The sequence below is a fragment of the Neolamprologus brichardi genome, chromosome 23 (genome assembly GCF_056152115.1).
Source record: "Neolamprologus brichardi isolate AB-2024 chromosome 23, ASM5615211v1, whole genome shotgun sequence".
Taxonomy (NCBI): Eukaryota; Metazoa; Chordata; class Actinopteri; order Cichliformes; family Cichlidae; genus Neolamprologus; species Neolamprologus brichardi.
The window spans coordinates 22,014,329-22,036,685 of NC_142125.1; the positions used below are offsets into that span (position 1 = coordinate 22,014,329).

The 22,357-nt window shown below is 41.8% G+C and overlaps 1 protein-coding gene across 7 annotated transcripts in view; it reads left to right on the forward strand.

Annotated features, from left to right (window-relative positions):
- LOC102788058 (nck-associated protein 5-like) overlaps positions 1-22,357 on the forward strand; it is a 180,437-nt gene that overhangs the window by 48,807 nt on the left and 109,273 nt on the right. For all 7 annotated transcript variants that reach the window (XM_087835751.1, XM_087835752.1, XM_087835760.1 and 4 more), the window contains one exon: positions 10,005-10,078. In XM_087835751.1, the coding sequence (XP_087691877.1) occupies positions 10,005-10,078 (74 nt within the window). The remainder of the gene's footprint in view (positions 1-10,004; positions 10,079-22,357) is intronic.

Consider the following 22,357-nt stretch of genomic DNA (forward strand, 5'->3'; position numbering starts at 1 on the left):
GTACTCTTTACGCTTAACTGCTTCATTTTTGTTGACTTTTATTTTTAAATTTACACACAGATTCAGCAAAAACACATATAAACTCCTAAATCCACACGTGTATATTTTCACATGGGTGTACCACGCATCCACAGGCTCTTCCACACAGGCAGCTCTGTGGAAGTGATCAAATATTGACGTCTGAGCTACTTTTTCAGCTCCCTCCCTGAGAGATTTGTGGCATGAACAGCTTGGCCACTGTTCCCAACAGGCATGAATGGGACACTCTGTCAAACCCAAAGAGCGGAGAAGGAGCGTATCTTAATGTTTGGAAAGATAATCTGCTGGGATTTGGATTCCTGACGGTGGCGAGGTGTTGATGTTTGGGCTGGGCCCGGCCGTAGGTGCTGCTGGAGGAAGAACATCAGATAACCCAAACTGCTGAAACCCATTCTAGATGATAAACAGGCTCCCTTTTGTATCTTGAAGTAATCCTTGGTGCCTGACACTCCTCCGTTTGGAGCAGGTAGGCAGATGAAGAATATCCTGCTCACTGGAGGCATTTGTTACACGAACGTCCTCTACTCAATGAGGCCACTGTGTGAGCGTTACAGTTTAGGTACAATCAGGCGTAGTGTAAGCACTCAACTCAGATTCAGCAACATTTAATGAGTGATGGTTCATTAACTGCGTGCCAGAAAGAGATTTTTATTTTAGTTTTCATTTCAAAATGTAATATTTGCTAATGAACACTCAAAGCCGGGATTGTTACTGTTATAAGCTGTTATAGGTCAGTCATCTGGCAATAACATGCAGTAACTTGAGGCTTTTTCCAAAGCCTCATAGACCTCCATGATAAAATTTTGAACTTTACAGCAAAAATAACCTTTTTTTATAGCCTAGTACAAACAAAGGTGTTAGTCTGTGTAGCTAAGTTCCTCCTCTTCACAACTGTATGCAAAAAAAAAGATAGTATATTTCAATTAAACTAAGCCCGAAACCTACACATAATCAGGGCACTGACAGGTGGGTGGACTTCCACCTCCCCATCATATTTTCGGTAATGAATTACCTTTCATGAAATTCTTCTTACTTTATCTACCCAGCAGTACAACCATAAAGTGATATGCATGTTGCTAACCAAGCTAGCTAGCATTAGCTGCAATCTTAGTAGTTACAAATATGGTGTCTTCTGTCTCTAAACATGGTCAACATAAGGATCCAAAGTGGTAACTCACAGTGGCTGATAGCAACCACCTTGCAGCTGGCAAAAGTCAGTGGTTGTCCAGAATGCAACTTTTCTATGATGTGAGTTTTTTGCAAATCAACAGTTTGGCAACTGGTTGTATTCTGGTTACATTTCTATAAAAATAACATTACTGAGTGAAATTAGATCACCATCCTAAATCGACTATGTCACAATTTGTGGAAGAAATATGAATTTGTGTTTTAATGTGAATTTTTGTGTTTGTAGATGGCAAAAGATTTGTGATTGTGATTTCAGTTAATTGTTGTATTAAGTAAGTAAGTAAGTAAGTAAGTAAGTGGTCGCAGACCTGGTCCCTGTCTTAGAAGAAACCAAAGGCAACAAGATGGCACAGTTGCAATAATTTGGTCATGGGAAATTTATTTTGGTCTCCTACACACCGTTTTCCCCAAGTGTGACTGTAGAATAATGCAATCTTTATAAACAACCTATAACAACAACGATAATAATAAAAGTAACATCATAGCTTAATAACAACCTCTAGCGTTTTTGTTCATTTAAACAGTTTTATTCCTTGCGTTTTTTGAAAGGCACTATACAAACTGTCAACCATTATAGTAGCAAAAATACAGTATATACTATAAATCTATAAAAGAACTGTAAAAATGCTAACATAAAACTTCAAGTCATCAAATTTAAAAAAAAAGAACTGAACAAGTCCACATGTACGAGCCACAAAATAAAAAGCTATAAATATCTAATAACGGTAAACTCCATTCATTTCACTGCTGTGCTTAAAATTAGACTAGAATTAGTGAGTGATTTGTGCAGCGTGATCAGTAAGTTTGATTGGCTCTTTGGGAACGAGGAGGGCAAAGCCACATTTCTGCCATTAAGGAACTCTCCAATAGATTTCTATTAAGGATTCTTCGAGTGCGTCTCTCTCTGTAGTGTCTCTGACTGAACCAAGATAGATGATAGCCTCTGAGGACAGAGAAGAGCCGACCTCCCAAGGCAGTAGAGGTCGTGACCTTGTCTCTGCCCATTGTGTCTTCTCAAGAATCAACAATTTCCTCTATAAATTCATCAAATCATTTGGATGCAGGAAATGGTTGTCCTTTATGCGACCGATGAAAATATCTGGGATCACATCCGCCACTGACAGCAATCCTCCCTGACAGATCAAGCTGACAGCACACAGACCTCTATGTTTTTCCCACATGAATAATAACACGCATTAACCCAAGAAGCTGCCCGCTCCGGCGATAAACAGCAGGGCTATCAGTGGAGATATCGGGGTCTGAGGATATGAGAGCCTGATGGCTGAGCTGATATTATGACGCCAGGTCATTGGGGATGTGAGTAAAGACCACTGAGAGATGTATCACCACCACAGAGCCCCGAAACATCCTGATAAGACTAATGAATTTAACTAAGGCTGAACTAAACCTGATACAAGTCTTACTGGATAATATGATAGGATCACAGTCATTAGAAATTATACTGGGGAAATGAGAATACATTTTCATTGACGCTAATTAAATTTGCAGTGTTTACATCTTTTGCTGGTGATGTTCACATAAACTTTGGAGTATTGGATGGCAGGTGTATTCGGCAGCAGACGCATCTGTGTGTTTGGCAGGAAGCCCAGACTAACAGCCCTATCAGATGTAGTATATCTCCCACACCTTGAGAAGTCACTGTCATAACTCATTCTCAAGTGTACGGTGAAAAGAAAACCCCAAAACAAAACGCCCAGAACAAAATCTTAAATTCTGTTGGCATAACCTTTGACTTGCAGTAGCCCATGTGGGACTGTTACTTTCTATCAAACCTGCAGCTTTTCAGGCTTTTCAGATGCTTTTTCAGTCCCACAGGCCTTGCTGGCATGTCATCAGTCTGCAAAAAAAAAAAAATATTCCTGGAAAGCAGAGATAGGTTGGCGGGATGGTTTGGGACGCAGGGTTAGGGAGGATCGAGGTTGTGACCTTGTCTTTGGCTGGGTGTTATTCCCAGAGGCTGCAGACCTCTACAAGGTGTCTTATCAGTCAAGCCAGGCGGAGGTTCTCATCTGCAGACACATCAAGGTGGTGGAAGGAACTTACATCAGCGAGGACTTAAAGGAACGTATCCTGACCTCTGCAGCAACCAGGTCAGAGTTTTATCTAGCTTAAAGTTTATTTATTTTTTCCAGTCGACTCCAAAGCGCAGACGCTCGTCGGGGATGTGGCTCCATCGCTCCTAATCTCCAAAAATGTGTGAAAGAGCAGAGTGTGCTTGCAAGGCTCATATGGATGAATAATGCATCTGATGTTTTATTACTGAGAAATCTGGACCATAAATCTTAAACAGATTGCACTGGCTTTGAGTGTCAGACAGTCTGCCTGTTTGCATGTTTGTGTGGTCAGAAGTGTGTTGGGTTTTATTTCACTTTATATATATATGTTCCCTCTCTGCTTCTTGGTGCCAAGGCAGTGGGGGGGATGGCACTCACATTTAAAAATTTCATAAAGGCACACAAGCAGTTGGAGGGGGGCCTGGATATGGGACTCGAGCCATGGCGCGAGTCAGGGGAAGCTCTTTCCTCGGCAGCTACTGAGCGCCTGCTTATCAAACGCTCTCACACACTTGAGTAAACACGGCTGGATAAACATTACTGAGAAGCAGCGGTCGTAGAGCATGAACATCTGCAAACACATTACCTGACAGGTTAACAATAGCTCAGCCTCTGCTTTTATTATAGCTGCAAAAATCAATACTGTGCACAGCACTGGCTTTTAATGAATGGCTTTTTAAAGTGCAATATCATCTGTACCATGGGCAATCTTTCCATTCATTCACCTTAAAAAGCTTTCATTCTGCACACAAAAAAGAATAGGCAAAATGTGTATTTATAATCAAAACGGTTTCTTATTTAGGAAACCTCAAGTGCAGGAAATAAATTACAAAATAAAGAATAAAACAAGCTTTGCCAGAATAGCTTCGGTCCTTCTTGATTTTTTTAAGTTTCTGGAACTCCACTGAGGGACAGACATCATTCTTGTAAAAGATATACCCTTCATGTATTTCCTTATTAGTCCAAAATCTTCCATAGGTGTTCAGCTGGGTGTAGACCTAGTGACCACAAACTCCATGGCATATGAAATCTTAGTAACTGGTGCAAGCTTTTTATATGTCCACACTGCAGGAACGTGGGACCAGGTTGCCAGCGAAAGGACAAAAGGAAGTACTCATCAAAATATCCAGTGATCCCTCATGCCTCATTGATGGGAACAAGATCCTAAAAGAGGCCACTTCGAATGAATGGCTCAGGTTTTAACCCCATTCTACGTTATACCTACAATAAGGAAATAAAATAACATTTAGACATTTGCTTTAAAAAGAGACTTCACCTTGTTCAGCAGCTTCAAGTCCAATTGTCATCTTAAAACACTGAGTATGAGAAACAATTTTTAGTGAAATCTGTTACCTGTAAAATTAGATTTACATGCAACAGTCCAACAAATCTCGCCTTATTCAGTTTAATTTACCACAACGTCTCCTGAAGGTCTGTTGCTCTGTAAGTGCACATCTTGCTGTCAGGTGAAGTATACTGGGACTTTTGTAAAAGCCTCTTCATGATTTAGTATACTTTGGAGGTGCTTACGTACTCCTTATGAGCTTACAGCTCTTAGGACATTTTAAGCACTGTAAGGAATTGCATTCACCAGAGCGCTGGTCCTGAGAAATATGCCTCTGATAAAGTCTCAGGTCAGTAAATTCTGTGTTTTTTTTCCCCTCTCCAGTCTACACGTGAGTACCTGGGCCTCGTGGGAACGGTACAGCTTTCACTCACGCCGTAAAACCGTCAGGAGTAATGCCTGGCTGAAGATATAACACGCGGCATTACATACATGAGTCATGCTTTAAATCTCCGCTTTAAATACCCTCCTATTTCACATGACAACAAGCATGCTGCATTCTCTACATTCCTTCATGTGTGCTGAGGATTATTTCAGTGCCCTGTCATTAGGACGAGGGCTACGTGATGACAACACTGACTTAGCCAGCTTTACTTGACTTTGATGTGGCCTGTAAATATTTCCCCTGACACAGGGCTTTTTGCAAAGAAGGTTCCCCTTTGTGGAGCAGTCGTAATCATTATGGGATTGTGTTGCTAATGGTGTTTCAGAGACAGATGTTTTACCCAAGAAGGTTCTCTTGGCCGTTTGAGAAAAAGTCACACATTTTAGTTGATGAATTGGCAGATGTTGGTTTGTTGAATGCTTGTTTTCTTTAGACCAGTGGTTCAGCATATTTGAACTTCTTCATCTTCAGGGCCACTCATGTTCAAATGTGTTCACTTAATGTCAGTTTTAATTGGATCTAGGTAACTTTCAGTTAGAGTTAGCTACAGTTATGGTAGGTACACCCTTTTTCATACCAGAACATATTGAAAAATAATCTGGTCTTTACAAGGTTTAAAATTAGGTGATGATATATTATCATACCAACATGCAGAAGTAGTTTGTGAAAACCAATCACATCTCATGATTTAGTAGCGTGTAGAACTACCTTTAGCAGCAATAACTTATTAATAATTCAGGTCTAAATGACTTTATCAGTCTCTCACATTTTGTGAAGGAATTCTGGTCCACTCTTCTTTACAGTGTTGCTGCAGTTCCTTGAGACTTTATGCACAATTCTCTTACGGTCCCAACTCAGCATTTCAATCAGGTTGAATTCTGGACTTTGACTGGCCCATTGCAGCAGTTTGATTCTTCCATTTTTCAGCCATTCTGTTGTAGATTTGCTGCTGTGCTTGGGATCATTGACCTGTTTCATGACATAAATTGGGCGAAGCTTTATCTGTCAAACAGATGTCCTCACATTTGACTGTAGAATACTTTGCTATACAGAGGAGCTCACGGTGGACTTAATGATTACAAGGTGACCCGGTCCTGTCGTTGCAAAACAAGCCCAAATCATGACCCTCTACCACCGTGCTGACAGCTAACATGAGGTGATTGTGCTGATGTGTTGTGTTTTGTGCATTATGGTCAAACATCTCCACTTTGGTCTTGTCCTTCTAAAGCACATTGTTGCAAAGGTCTTGGGATTTTTTTCAGGTGCAACTTTGCAAACCTAATTCACCTTAGGGTGAATTTGCTGGGGCCTCCACTCCTGTGGCTGCTGTCTTGAACGTTTTCCACTTGTAAATAATCTTTCTCACTGCAAATTATTTGGAAATGGCCTCACACTTCCTAGAAGGCAGCAGAATTTGCTTCTTTAAGGTTATTGCTGATATATGTATCTGTGCTTTCACCTTGCTGTTCTAACTTTTCTGCCATACACAAGTTACACCTTTTTATTCATAATATATAAGCAGTTTCAACTGTTTATCCACACTACTAGCTAGCATACCTCCTACCAAAGCATGAGATCTTCCTGTTAGAGTGTACTTTGTTTCTTCTGCAGAACACATTTCACAGCTACAAGCTTCTCTCCGCCCACCCATGTGGTCAGGATGAATTCAGAGAACACAAACATGAACAATCATTTGCCATGGTTTGCACTATTGATTAACTACTCCTGGAGCCAACGGTAAATTTAACTTTGGGAACTTAGCACTGAGCACTAATGGCCTTTTCGCCTTGGGTCTGAGTGCCATTCTGGCTCTGTTCTGTGACACTCTGAGACTGACAGATGACTTTAGGGCAGTGTTGTTAGGCACTGTAATTGGTTGCTTTCCAAACATGAAAGATTTGTCATGCTGATTAAGTAAAAATGGATGATTCCAGCGATGAAAGGGATGATGGATGGAAACTGAGTTAATGTCTTTTGTTGTCATTTTTTTTTGCATGACAGAAATTGGAAAATGTGACACCACACTGTTAAGCATCGATCTGTTGTCGTTCTTTGGCCCTATTTGCCTAATGGTCACCAGAGTGCCCTTGAATGCCAACTCGGCAGGACACCTGGGCCTTTGCCATGTTCTCCTGGCACTGGTGCAAGCTGCTGGTGATGGCTGTCTTTGAGTGGCAGTCTCAGATGCGAGATTAGGTCCAATAATTGCTTAAGAAGCAGCAGACAAAACAACTGTGCTTAATGTATTTAGATCAGCAGTCTCTGAACATCTGGTGAATTTGCTCTCAAGGCCACAGCTTAAAAAAGCCCATGTAGTGATAACAGAAGTACTTTAGGTCTGTTCAGGCCCCAGATGTGGTTCACAGGGAGGTCAGAATCATTCTGTCCTCATATTGCTCAATATTAAAAGTGCTGTGTTACAGGCTGTGAAATAGTTCAGTGTTTCATGTCTGCAAAATCAATAAAGGCGTTGAAAGCCCAAAGCCTGTGCCAAATAGTTGTATCTGATATCATTGTGTATGTGTTTTTCCACAGTATCATATGAAGTGTTCAGGGACCATCATTGCTACTCACCAGTCATGTTGTGGTAATGTCAGAGCTTCCCTGTGAATCGGGGAAAAGACATTAAAACAATGCTTATAAGTAGAAGTAATAGCATAAAGATCGGCAACGTTCATGTAGTCATGACAATGTGTGAAGCTCAAAACTTTTACCCAGGAGACTGGGTTTGTGCTCTGTGTGAAACCAAAAGGGAATATTAAGCTGACTTGTTGTTTCTGCTTCTGTAAATGATCTGTTTTACCTGTTACTTTGCTTAGGCCTGGGCACCAAGCAGCAGTATTGTGCAAAAGTCTTGAGCCATCCCCCAATCCTTTGTGTTTTGCTAAGAAAAACAGAATCATTGTCATGCTGCAAAATGAAGCTGCTGCCAATCAGATTCTTTCGAAAATGTTTTGCATGGTGGATCAAAATCTGATGGTACTTCTCTTCAGAATTCATCAATTTTGACAAGATCTCCAACATCACTGGCTGAAATGTAGTTCACACTCAATGCTGCACCTCTCTGCTGACCTCCTCCAAACACAATGATCACAGTTCAAACCAAAAATGTCAAATTTGGATTCATCACTCCATCAAACCTGTTGCGACAGATTTTCAGTCCGGTTCTTCTGTAGTTTGGCACACATCAGCCTTTTTTGTTGTTTCCCTTCCTTAAGAACGGCTTCTGGACTTTCAACCTTCCACCAAGACTGTTTCTGGTGAGGCTTTAGTGAACAGTAGATCTGTTCATTCAGTCAGGTGTCAGGTCCTTGGTGGATTTTTTTGTATTATTGTAGGGTCTTTACCTTACCACTGGCCACTGTTGTTGTCAGTTGGTGCTATATGAATAAAATGAAATTGAATTGAATTGTTAAAATATTCTTCTGAAATACTAGGTACCAAGACTGAAAATGAGGTAAAAAAGCAGCCAATGTCCAAAGAAACAGTTGAAAATACCTTCAGAAAAACATGGAGCTGAAGACCACTGAAAAGCATTACAAGGAAGAAAGTTATGAAGAAATGAGGGGTGGCTTAAGACTTTTGCACAGTAGGGTACTGCTATTATGGCAAGAAAAAATGTTAAAAAAAAGATTAAATCATAATCACGTAAAGTATATTATAATGGCAGAAAGCCCTTAAGTCAGCATGCTGTGTTATCGCAACAGTGTTACTGGTCAATTGCATTGTTGGTGCTGGGGTTATGTTGGTTTTGACCATTAATGCAATCTTAGACCATTTGTCAAATAATTGGTCATTTTTGAGGCTGTGTTGCTGCTTTTGGCTGATTATGCGGGATTTCCCAATGTGTTTCCCAGAAAAGTGTATTGTTATGATATAGTGTATCATTACAACAAGAAAAATTTCCATATTGACCAAACTTGTCTCGTGTGGACACTCTGCTGTATTTTATCATCAAGGGTTTTCCCACAAAGTTTGGAAACGTTTGTTTTTCATTTTTCTCCTTGATTTCTGGTCTACAGCAGTGACTTTGTGCTTTACTGAAGGGATTTATTTTGGTAGTGACTAATTAGAGAACTGAGATTACAATAGCTGCAAAGGGAGTTATGTTCAGATGGAGGCCAAGGTGCCGTAGTTGCAGTAAAAGCAAAAATAAAAGGATTTATACTTCACAATCAACATACATGACATAAAAAAATGGATGGTTTGCAGATACTACGACCATTTTTCCCCTCCTAGACTGAGATTTCTGGCTTAGGGACTTCTTCTTGGGAATCCCCATTATTCAATTACACTCACAGCACATGATGAGAGTGTCTGGAAATCAATGGAGAGCATCTGTCCCACAGAGATAACCATTTACCCATGAGATGTATCGTGAGCTGTCAAGCTAATATCTAATTAATTAGTCTTAAACCTCCACCGCACTGATCTGACAGCACAGCGTGTGCTCTGCTGTGTACTGCAGGTAGACACTGAGTATCTGAAAACCCAGATGTTTGAAGTATGGTGCCCGCTGTATGTGGCCTATTTCTCACAGTTACAACCCCCTTCTGCTATATGATGTCAGACCACTAAGAAGCAAATCATTAGGCCAAAGCCGAGAAATCCTAACATCTGTTTCTTCCATTCTGCTCTCAGCCTTAGCTCATTTTGTTTGTGCTGTAACTCAGTAGCGCACATTTTGTGAGTGTGGGCTATTCCCAGCTGACATTACACTGCCGGGCTTGCTTCTGGGCCAGCCATTAGAAGTTACCCAGAGGTACTTCTGGAATTACACATGGAGAGGGGATAAGAGGCTAAACTGAATTATCACACCTTTTAAAAAGCACTCCTGTCTTGACGTTCTTTGACATTTATGAAAGCAACACGAGGATGCAGTCAGGGTGTAATTTTGCATGTATTCCTTTAATCAGTGTTAGCATTTTGACTCTTTGATCTTTTACACATAAAGTTTTCTGTCTCTCGGCAGGAATACATGGACGCCAACAAATGCATTGATGAACTTCTCAAGCAGCTCGAGGAGGAGCGCCGAAACGTCCGAAGGTAAGAGGTTCTGCCTGAAGATATCAGCAGCTGCCTGCAATTCATTGCCAACCAGAGGCTGCAGAACAATGTTGTTTGGTTTTGAGCTTGAGACAAGCTTTGTGCACAGTTCTTGAGAAATGCTTTTTGTGTTGGAAGCACACTAAAAGTGGCAGACAAAGGCGGAGACTCCAGGCTCAGTTTGGGGTTGACTGGGGGCATTTCTCATGGAGGTCCTTTGGAGCAGATTTGCACAGACAATGGAAATGAAGAGCTTATGGAGATGCCAATCTAATGACCTTGTCCCCTCAATGCTGCTATCATCCTTTCCCTTCCAGCGATGCACAGCCCCCATAGAAAAGAGAGACAATTTTTAAACTTCACCCTCTTTTGTACAACCCTTTCTCCATCTCAATGGAGCTGAATTCCCCCGGCTCAAAGTAATTTTCCCCCTGAGTGAGCAAAGAGGGGCTGGGGGTTGGACAGAGGGGAAAGGGGAATAAGGGTCTCAGGATGGGTGGCTGCGGGGGGTTAAATGACCACTGACCATCCCCTTTACTCGGCCAGGACAGCCTCTTAATAAAGGAAGTGATGTGTAAAGGAATGACCCTCTCATCTAAGTCATCCCCACCCAACTTTCTAAGACATCTTGTGTGAGAGCCAGAGTGACCTAATAGCCACTTAGATGACCTGTGCAAACTGACCTGGGGACCAAATGGTTTCAAAAGCCTTGAACTTGTACAACTGCAACTGATTGAAGTACCCTGATTACCCTGGAAGCTGCATGTGAAACACAAATGCCCAGAGTAGTGTAGATTGGGCATTAACTGGTCATTAACCTGCCAGCGCCCTACCATGGAGTCCATGTGATGTCTGATTGCCCACTGGTGAGAATATAGTGGATAAATGCCAGTGGGCTCTCTTCATGGTGCTCCCTTTTCAAAGCTCTACCTGTCCAGCTTCTGTCCAGCTTCTGTCCAGCTTCTGTCCAGCTTCCCATTTACTGTTTTGTACCCCATGTGAGAAGAAAAAAAACCCCTTTGGAGTGTACCCCAACCTGATCATTATAAGGTTGTCCAAACTGGCTTAAAAACAAGGTTAGTACCCTGTTTCTGATTGGGTAAATTATACCTTTAAATAATCTAATGCTACTTGGCGTTGTACTTTGAAGTGCTTAAGCGTTGACATGTAAGCGTTGTGTCTTAGCCTTTGGCCACGTCTCTTCCTTTTGCTCTTATCTCCGCAAGGCATCAAACTTGGTCTTCTACAATGTTTTTCTAGCCATTGTGCCATTGTGTAAAACGCTCAGTCAGTAAAAGTAGACAAAACGTGAGAAACCAAACCAAACCACTAATGGTCAGTTTGGTATGCTTTAAAAAGGACTAGACCGATTCTCTAAGTATCCCCCAATGCACCCCTGCCTTGTAGAACTGACATTTGTTTCCCTGAGGTTCAAAGATATAAACTCACTCATAACTCAAAGTAGTTTTTGCCATTTGAAGTACATCTTTCAACTCAGTATCTTGATTGAAAGAATCATGGATAAAGGCTCAAGTTTTTCACGTAATGCTGGTGTCTTGAGGAGAAGTGCCATTTACAAAGATTGCTTTTATCTTCCATGGGCTCTAGTGAGAGATTCAACAGTGAGGGGCTCTGCATTGTTGCAAGCCTCTAGATGTTGTAAACAAACCAGTGGAAATCCGTACTTTGAAAATTCCTCGTCTTTGAAGCTCAGTTTTTAGAAACAACATACCACCAGCCAGGATTTGTTCTCATTTCTTTTCCAGTGTTGTTCGATTCAGAGCGGCGACAGTGATGAATGATTTCACAAAGGCTTTTGTTCAGCTAAAACATAGACCTCGACTTTAAACCCCCCCAAAAAAACCCCCGCCTCCTTCCCCTTATTAGGCAGCATCTCACGATGCTGTAGATGTCTCCCTCCACCCCTAAGAATATGGGGCCCATCAATCAGTCAAGAGGAGAAAGAGAAGCCCGTACATTCCTCTAGTTCTTTGCATCCTTCCTTATGACCCAGTGACCTACTACATTCATGGCTCTCATTGTACCATATTATGGGGTAGTTTCACACTGGCAAAGTACACCGATTGGACAATTATGGCTGATCTCTGTCCTAATTTCACTTTTTTTTATGTTAGAAGGCAGATACTACTTTCATTTGATTGCTAAATATGCACATCTTGGTCTTAATTTATATTTTGATCAAATGGAAAATAGGTGAAACTTCTTTTGTCCAGTTTCCTCAAGTTTTTTAAGGACACACTGCACACCATGCTGAGATATGCCAAGTTTTTAGCTAATAACTCTTTAGAAATCACCTTGTTAGTGCAAAATACTATTTTATGTCTGTCAAACTGTGTTATCTTTGGAATATTATATTTAGACACAACACTGGTTCATCCGTTGAGTGTTTTATGCTTGAATGTTTCATACGTCAGCGTTAAATGATAAATGATGGCTTAGGAAATGATAAATAATCCTCTGAAAATGGCCGGTTACAAGGACTAGACTAAAAGTGAGTGAAAAAGTAGCCAATGTCCAAAAAAAGCTTCGAAAGACCTCCAGAAAGCCTGGAGGGCTATTGCCTGAGAGCGCTTGAATAAATTTCAAGAATATCTGGCTCATTGGAAGCAAAATCTGAAAGAAATGAGTGGTGGATTGAGACTTTTGCATTTTTATAAATTAAAAGAAAACATGGATGTGGTGTGTTGTGCAAAAGCTGGAGTTTTCACTGATGTTTGCCAAGTGGGTGTCATCTGTACCAAAACAAGCTCCAAATGTCGCAGAGCTACAGGTGGTAAGTGTAAATTAATGAAAAACATGGATTTTTAATTATCTGAATCTAATTAAAGATAATTTTGAGTGTCAGAAACACCTGCTATATCCTCGTCATCCTAAAGCCCCATGAGTTCACATGCAGATACACAATCGCCGTCTCTTGCACTCGGTCGCAGCATCATTGCTCGATGGAGCACAAAGCCCCAGTGGGATGCTGGCCGGCCTCTCCCACTCGATCTATTCAATGTGACCACGTCCTTGACAGACGGAAACAAAAGCTCCACGGCACAGTGTCAACATCAGATGGAGCAAATCCAAATTTGGAAACATCAGACACGTTGTACAGTTGGACACCAAACCCAGGGTTTCCAGTTATTCATCATTTGTTTGCAGGGCACTCATTAAACATGATGAAATGTCTTTTTAAAGGTTTACACTCTCATTAGTGGTGGCCTTGATATGCCGCTGACACACAGTTGAGTCAGGGCAGGTTGGATGTGTTGAGGAAAAAGAGTTTATTAAAGTCGTTGCTGAGTGACAGACATGTGGTGGTGGTGGGGAACATATGGATGCTCTGCAGCACTAAAAAGCATGACGGGCGGGGAGTGAGTTTGCATGACCTCTTTTTGACAAGCTGCTGTGTCAAGGCACCGTGACTGTGTAATCTTCCCTGTGGATTAAAACAATGCAGATTAGTTTTTTTTCCTCTTTCCATCTCTACTTTCCCACTGTTGATTTGTCAATGTGCTGAGCTGGGGTTTTTTGTTTTTCCACAAATCTTCCCCTGACCTTGTTTTCAGTGGCCATAGCTGGCCAGTGTAAGGGGTCACATGGCCCAGAGCTGGTCTCACCTGCCATTTTCTGCCTGCTGGAGCAGATGGCGTTTGTCTGTGACCCTTTCCACACCTTGGAGGACAAGGAGGGATGAGGAGGGTGGCTGGAAGGCGGTGTGGGGTAGGACTGAGAGGGGAGAGGGGGGGGGCTCCCTCATAGCAACTGGGAAGTGGGGAGTTGTGATGAGGGAGCAGGGAGGGAGGCAGGGGACTCAGCTGGAGATGCTCGGGGCTTAGGACAGGTTGCAGGGAGCAGGCAACTGCAGCTGCAGCCCAAGTCGAAAGGACATTAACGACGACATCTGCTGATCAATAAGCTATTTGTCATGTTCATAGAGCAGCCCCGCTCCGAAGACGGCAGAGATAGAAAGCGGAGGTCAGATCAGATGTGCTCTTAGGTGGGGGATTATAGCTAATAGGACTTGCTTTGTGTAAGTGAATTTGCCTGTGGGTGGAATTGAAATTGGTCCATTTTTTCTCCGAGAAGCAGCTCAACATTTCTGCCTATTTGTCCTTTCTTGATCATACAATGTTTGAGCTTTAAGACCAACTATCAAAGACTGACTGGAAAGTCAAGAAAGTCCTTTCTTGAGCTGCAAATTCTCAAAATAGTTTGAGCTATTAAAAGTTTTCTGAGAGACTCTGAATTTTCTTAAAGTTTGTCCGTTTTAAGGGCATTGCTCGTACAAAGCGCCTTCGCCTTTAACCGAGGATGGCGGCGTTAAGTGAGAGAAAGAGCAAAATGAGTGAGCCTGTAAACATGCCAGAGAAAGAAAGACCACAGGAGCACCAAGCTGGGAAACAGCTTTACAAATCTGGACCTTGCTGATGTTGCTACAAGCCATATCTGGCCTCAAAGACGCCTGTGTGCTGCCGGCGGTCTGAGCAAGATGAAAGGCTGTAATCCTCAGCTGAAGTATGTGGCGAGGCCTGCTCTGCCGATGAGGAGGTGGATAGGGTTCAGCCTCCCGCAAACCCCTCCGACGCCCCGAGGATCTGCCGTCTCGCTTGGGCGAGAGCCATGCATTTTACAACTTTAATTGGATAAGTTGACCGGTCTAATGCAATAATTTGATCACGCTAAGCCTTAAAGAGATCTAATATGCTCCCAAAGTATATTTGTGCGCCCTCTGAAGTAAATGACTGAACGTAATCCATCCATTAGAGGTCACTTTACGGCCCAGGAGTCCAGACTCCAAAATATCTTAAAGGAGCAGTTAGTGGGCAAATAAATCAGTCTGTGAAACCCTCATTTAAACCTTCATGCGGGGGTGGAATTTGCCTTTTTAAATTAGTTGGTATTTTCCCTAAAGACTTTGTTATTTTTTAATAAAATGCTCGATTAAACCTTGTGGAGTGTAAACCATGAACAGCCAGTGGTAAAATGACAAAAGTCTCTGCTTTTCATGTGTAATTATCTGGTTTTGCATATTATTTTCCTACTTGATGGCCAGTACGAGTTGTTTAGCAGCCCAGTATAAATTATCAGTAGGTGGCCGCCAATAACATAACCATGACTGTGTGGTTTCACTCTGCTGAAAGGAAGATATGATGAGTTAAGTGTGGTTTAAAAAAAATCTAATTCAGAAGCTTTAACTGTGACTTTTTCTTTCAACTTAGCTTTCCCTTTGTTATAATATTTGGTTAATTTTCACCCATTTGTTTGGTTAGTTTTAGGCACCAGAGATGTTTGGTTTGGTTTATGAATGTTTTTGTTAAAATACACCCTTGTAGCATAAATCTTGTACTATAGAGCTGAATTTATTGTGTACCGTGTGTTCTATGCTCTGCTTTGTGACCAGAGGTTACATGCACTTCACAAAGCCACTAGATTTATCTTGCTGCTTACCTTAAATATGGTATATAAGGCAAAACACAGTTTATATAATTCTAATGAGCTTGAAAGTCAATATTTGAAAGTCAATACCTTTATTCTTCAGCACAGTCTGAACTCTCTTAGGCAGCTTTTGTGTCATGTCTTCAAGTAGTCTTCGGGAATAGTTCTCCATGTCACGGGCTGTGAATTATTAAGGACCCAAAATGCAGGTGGCTTCTGAGGTGAGCAAGCTTTATTGCGACGGTGTTGTACAACACAAAAGAAAGGGTGGTGAGAAACAGAACTGAAAATACTCTAAACTGGGAAAACTAAAACTTAAACAACAAAACCTGAACATGAACGAGGGTACCTTGCAGGGAGAACAACGCGGGGAGAATGCACAGAAAGACGGGGCAAAATACACAGAATGACTGAGGGGAATAACACAGACGAACCAGCAACGAAAACGAGGGAACACACACTATAAGTACACACCAGTAATCAGGGGATGGGAAACAGGAGGCAAACACACCTGGGAGACATAACAGCTGACGAGGCAGGGGAAACGAGACCTTCAAAGTAAAACAGGAAACACACCGACTGAACACAACACACACCAACTAAACACAGGCTGGGGGACACAGACATAGGAACATGAAACGTGAAACAGGAGAGTACAAAAACCCAAGATAACCAAAACCACAGAATAATAATAAACTTAACATAAACACGGAGTCACAGACTCCGGACGATGACACTCCAGGCTCCTTGAAGGACATGCAAAGCTCTTCTTTGGATGTTTCTGCCTTTTGTTCTGTTCTCTGTCAACATGATCCCACACTGCTTCAATAATGTTGAGGCCCGGGCTCTGGGGAGGCCAATCCATGACTGATAGTGCTCCACTGTTTTTCTTGACAGTGGGTTTGGGTTGTTTTCATGCTAAAAAAAATTAAATTGCGCCAATTAGACTCTTTCCAGATGTTACTGCATGGTGGATTAAAGTCTGATGGTACCTTTCTGTGTTCATAAATCATCAATTTTGACAAGATCTCCAACAACACTGGATGAAATGCATACCAAACCATAACAGAAACTCAGTCGTGGCTGTAGACACTTTTTTACGTGTCTCCTAACCTCCATCACACTTGTTTCCACTAATTTTCAGTCCAGTTCTTCTGCAATTTTCATACTTCAGCTTTTTCTGCAAATTCCCTTTCTTTAAAAATGGCTTCTCGACAGCCACCCTTCCACCGAGACCATTTCTGATGAGGCTTCATTCATCAGCTGAAGGTCTACATGCATCTCTCAGGTCCAAGTTTCTTCAGATTTTTTAAGGACATACTGTCATGGCTGTGTGCAGGCAAGCAGGGAGGAAGGACCCAAAATGCAGGACTCACTGAGGCAAAGTTGAACTCAAAATAAACAGCTTTATTGCAGGTTGCAGACTGAACAAAAGACTAACTATACTGGGGGGAAAATAAACTAACAGGCAGGCGTAACAGGTAACGGAACACACAGTGAAATCTGAGGGTGAGCAGACGTTAACGACGCGACACTGACACAGAGAAATACAGGGCTTAAATACACAGATGGCAGTAATCAAGGGATGAGAGACAGGAGGGGAACACACCTGGGAAAAATCACAGCTGACGAGACAGGGGAAACGTAAACTGAGTACACTCACAAAAGACACAGACCTTCACAATAAAACAGGAAACTCAGACACCGGGAACCAGACAAGACGCTGAACTGAACAGACAGATTCACAAACAGACGGGGTGACACCATAGACAGAGATACAGACGCAGACTCAGAGGCAGACCGAAGAGAACTCAAATAATAATCATAATAATAAACTAGAAAATGATAATAATAATAATAAACTTAAAGCGCTGGGTCACCGACCCAGGACCATGACACATACTACACACCAGGTTGAGATATGCCAAGTTTTCAGTTAACAGCTCTTTGAGATTCACCATATTGATGCAAAATATTATTTTATGTCTGTCATACTTTGGTATGACATAGAGTCAACCAAAGAAATATGAACAAAAGATGTTTTTTGTGACAGGCTGCTAGTAACAAAGTGTCTAAAGATGCAATTTAAATTGCTTCTTTGCTGAGTTGTCTGTTAAGTGTAGACACAACATTGATTTCTTTTTTACTTCTAAAATGATTCATAGGTCAGAGTTACGTGGCTTAACAAACAAAACATTCCTCTGAAAATGTACAAGGACTTGACTGAAAATGAGAATGAATGGGAAAAAAATGTTATAAAATGTCCAAAGAAATTTGTTGTAAATAGCAGTAAGTTGTGTGACTAGTGGCTAGGGCTGTGCGATATGTCCAAAATCTCATATCCCGATACAAGAATTCTGTCGTCCCGATAACGATATAAATCACAAAAATGTAACATTTTCTGTAAATTCTGTGAATCTCGGGCAGCTCGACCTGCGGGAAGTGTTTCCAGTTGTGCGTCCTTTACCCGGAGTCGAGTGTTTTAACTGATGCATGAAACTATACATTTTTAGACATAAGTTGTAACGGCGCCGTTTTCTTTTCCGGCCGTAGTGTGGTTATATAACATATAAGAGAAAGAGAGAACTTTAAGAAATTAATATAGCCACTACAGCGACCATCAAAACGATGAAAAAATATTGCCGTGAACAGTTTATTTTGCGACACCACAAAACAAACGATAGCGTAAAATGAAACGATAGACGTTTTTATATCGTCATCCGATATATATCGTTATATCGAACAGCCCTAGTTAACATGTGTAAGAATTTGTTTGCTTGAAGGAAGTAGCAAGTCGACAGAAAAGCTTCTTGTTTATCTTGACCTCACTTCACTGTGAACACAATGATAACCTCACTGAAGCCTGAAGTTAAGGAGGTGACACCGCCGCCCTGTCACATAAGTCAACACGTGCTAGGTTATCTTCTCAGAAACTCGCTAACTCTGTCTAGCTGGGACGATCTTCCCCATCCCCCCACACCAAAACAGTCCAGCCCTAATCCATGCACACAGTCCAGGCCCTGGTAAAATACATGCATCAGTTTTATGGAGCTCATGAGAGGAAAAGGTTAATCGAATGGTTTAATGAGGCCTTTTACCGAAGCGTCTTCAAGGTCGTTTTCATAGGTGCATTCCCCTGTTCATTGCATATGAGGACCTGCCAGTAATATGCTTCGCCTCCCATATCATTCACCTTAAGCCTTCGTGTTTCTGATGTTTTCTGATTGGTTTCAAGGTTAAGTACACTGCAGAGCCGTAGTATACTGGCTGTTTTTCTGAAAATAGCTTAACCTAATGGATCTGTCCTTTCCCTGTACATGCAGTGTTTCAGTAAACCATTTTCTAGTGGTTTCACAATATGGATATGCAGCGTTTTAAAGGACTTGTGACACTTATTCTTGGCATTTCCACTGAATGGGGTATTATCTGCATTCCTAAAAGCAATTAGGTGCACTTAAGAGACTTTTTGCCAGTGGGATTTTGTGTAATGTCTAATTACTGCTGGTGTTTCACCGGGTTCTCAGACACTCAATTTAAATGTATTGTACTGTAAAGAAACACTTCTACACTTTAGTATATTACTTTATCTGATTTCAGCTGAATTGACTGTTCACCACAATGTTCAGCTCTGTAAACTTTAGTTGAGTTCTTCACCGTACAGTGAATAGATTTTTGTCAAGATCAGCTCTAGGGTGAATATGTTATGACTCCTTTTATGCTCCTGAAAGTGTGCCGTTATTTTGACTAAAACATGTGCTGCGAAGCACTCCGGTAAACATCCTCGCTTTAAGATGAGCAGATTGAAAGAGCCCGTGTGGTTTTCATTGTTGACACAACCTGTGTGGTGGTAGTCACAGTGGTTGCAACCATGCTATTTACCCCCAGCTCAGGGCTCTCTGGAAAACATCCTCATGTCGTTGAGGAAACAGGAAAGGGTGAAAATGTGTGAAAATCAAAACACTGCAGTCCTGAAAGTGGGTGTCCTGTGATCCTCTGATGAAGTGATAAGTTGTAAAATTGAATGTTTCTTAAAGTAAAGGTAGAATAATGTTTCAGGACAATGTGCTGGTCAGTTTTAAACAGAACTCTGGAGTCAGAGCCTAAGTGGAGCAGGTGGGATGGATAAACAAACCCAAAGGGCTACAAATTAGACTACACAGGCCTCAGCTAGTATGTTAAATGCTCTTGACAGTACAATTAGAAGAAGACTGAACAAGTATAGTTTGTAGGGTTTTTCAGGAGAAGGAACAAAAGTGCCTAAAGACGAACATGGCAGCACAGCTTAGGTTTGCATCTGAACATAACACAAGACTTCTGGAACAAAATCATTTGGACCAAAGTGAAAATGTGTGGTCATAAAGCACAAAGCCAAACACCTCATATCTGCTGTCAGCATGGCGATGGAGGGGCGATGATTTAGGCTTTTCTTGCAGCTACAGGACCTGGACACTTTGAACTCCTCTGTATACCAAAGTATTCTAGAGTCAAAAGTGACTTTATCTGTTCGACAGATAAAGATCGGCCCAAAATGGGTGCTGTGACAGGACAACAAATACAGAAGGGCTGAAAAAGAAAAGATTCAAGGTGTTACAAAGGTCCAGTCAAAGTCCAGACCTCAACCTGATTAAAAAGCTGTGTTGGGACCTTACGAGAGCTGTGCACAAACCTCAATGAAAGAAGAGTGGGCCAGAATTCCTCCACAATGATTTGAGAGACTGATAACGTGAGACACAGAATAATTACTTCAGTTATTTCTGCTAAAGGTGGTTCTGTAAGTTACTGAATCATGAGGTGGACTTTTTCACAAACACATAGAACTGATTTTAGAGAGACAGGTGGAAACAAATTTAGGTGGGGCAAACAATCCCAAAGGAGGGGAAAGAAGTAAAACTAACATTTAAACTCAAACAGGAAGTGACCAAAGGACAAAAAATTGACACTGAAACATGAAAACGGAGGCGGGAGAGAGAAATGTGAGTGGTTAGAAAACAACAATAGAAACCACTAAAACAAGTGGCTACCACAAGGGCCACAACATATGCTGCCGAACATTAAATCATAGCTATTAAGAAGACAATAACTGTCCATCTTAACAAGAATTAACACAAAAACATGATGTGCTTAAGTCTCTGTCAGTGGTGTAAGGCGCTGCATGGATGAGGTGGAGAAAGCAGTTACAGATGCAGGAAGGTGGGGTTTTAATAGTCCTGTAAAACCCCACCCAAGTGTCCTGCATTTTGGGATAATCTTCCCCATCTCCAGAGATGAGCTCCTGCAGCACTGCTGCAAGAGGGCCCGGGGCTGTAACCAGAAAGTACAGCATGTAAACACAGTGAAAAAGTGAATGTCAGCTTCTGTTAACCTCTTGGTAGCTGGAGAGGCTGATGGTTGCTTTAGATCACAAGGATTGCAAAGCCTTGTTAAATGTATTACATGTAAAGATCAATAGTGCATCAATTTAGAGACTCCCCATCTGGTTTAATGATTGGTTAGAGTTCACAGTTTTCACTTTTCGGCTCTGAACATAGAGCTGGTCAGAGGTTCAATCCTCATCTTGCATATTTGAGTCAGACACTGAACTCCATATTCTCCCGATGGGTCCATTGGTGTGCTTGATGGGTAAAAAGCACTTGAAAGGCATAAAATGAAGCGGTGAACGAATGCTCGTGTGACTGGTTGAATGTGGCTTGTAGGGGAAAAGCGTTCTGGGGGCTCGGCTGGAGTACAAAAAAAACATTTAAAGCGTATCTAATTTTAACCTGCATTTGACCATCTCTAAACCAGTACCTAATCGAGCTTCTGATTGCATAAGAATTAGAGGATGCATTAAATGTTGTGTATTCTGAATTCGCTGCTTTCTTTAAAAAAGAAAAAAGTCTTTCTGCTGCGAGATCTAACTGTCCCTTTGATTAGAGGAGGATAAAACTAAGATTACCCCATAATAGCCCCCCATTTGTGAATTGTAATCACACAAGGAATGCTCTTTTTCGTAAAAAAAAGATTTACTTAAGTTTAATTAAAGATACTGCCATCAGCGTTAATCCAGCTCATTTCACTCCTAATGACTTTAATCATTTCCTGAGATCTTCCAGAGAGGAAAATCTCGGTGCACTTGATGATGTCTCACTGGACTGGCATCGTCCCCCACCCCCCCATCAACCCCCTTCCCTGCTCTAATGAAACATGACCGAAGACTGCGTTGCGGGTTTTCATTGTATTACACACTTCATCTTGCAACAAAGAAGTGAAATGACACACATGTAGACGCTCACTAACATGCAGGGAGTCTCCGGAGGGAGCCCTGCCGTGTGATTTGCATCTGTCTTGTGCAGATCCAGGGCAGGCTAGTGTTGGGTAAACAAACAGGCCTGCCTGTCTGCAGAATGGCATTTCCTTTACTCATCATTGTGCACAAAACACTCCCTGAACCTTTTCCCAAAAGATTCCCGTCCATGTTGACAGCTAAATATCCACGCCTAGCACCACCGACGTGTTTCCAAATGACTTTGCACCTCTTGCTTGCTCAGACATTTTAGATGGTTGCTCTCAGAAACAAATCTCAAGCCCAAACGTTTGGGCTAATCTAGTGTACGATTAAAGGCTGACTGGGAACACACACCTAGACGGTAGAATCGACCGGTCTGGTAATGAGCTCAAGTGACGCACGCCGGTTGCCCCTGGTCGCTCATCTGTGATCAAGCTGCAGGGGATTAATGTCACGGAGGGAAAGTGTGGCTGACCGCCAGAGCAGCGGGCCGACAGGATGTTTGTGCGTTCGTGTGGTGCACTTACTCTAACTTTTCTAAACATTTCAGGGCCCTGTACTACACCTGA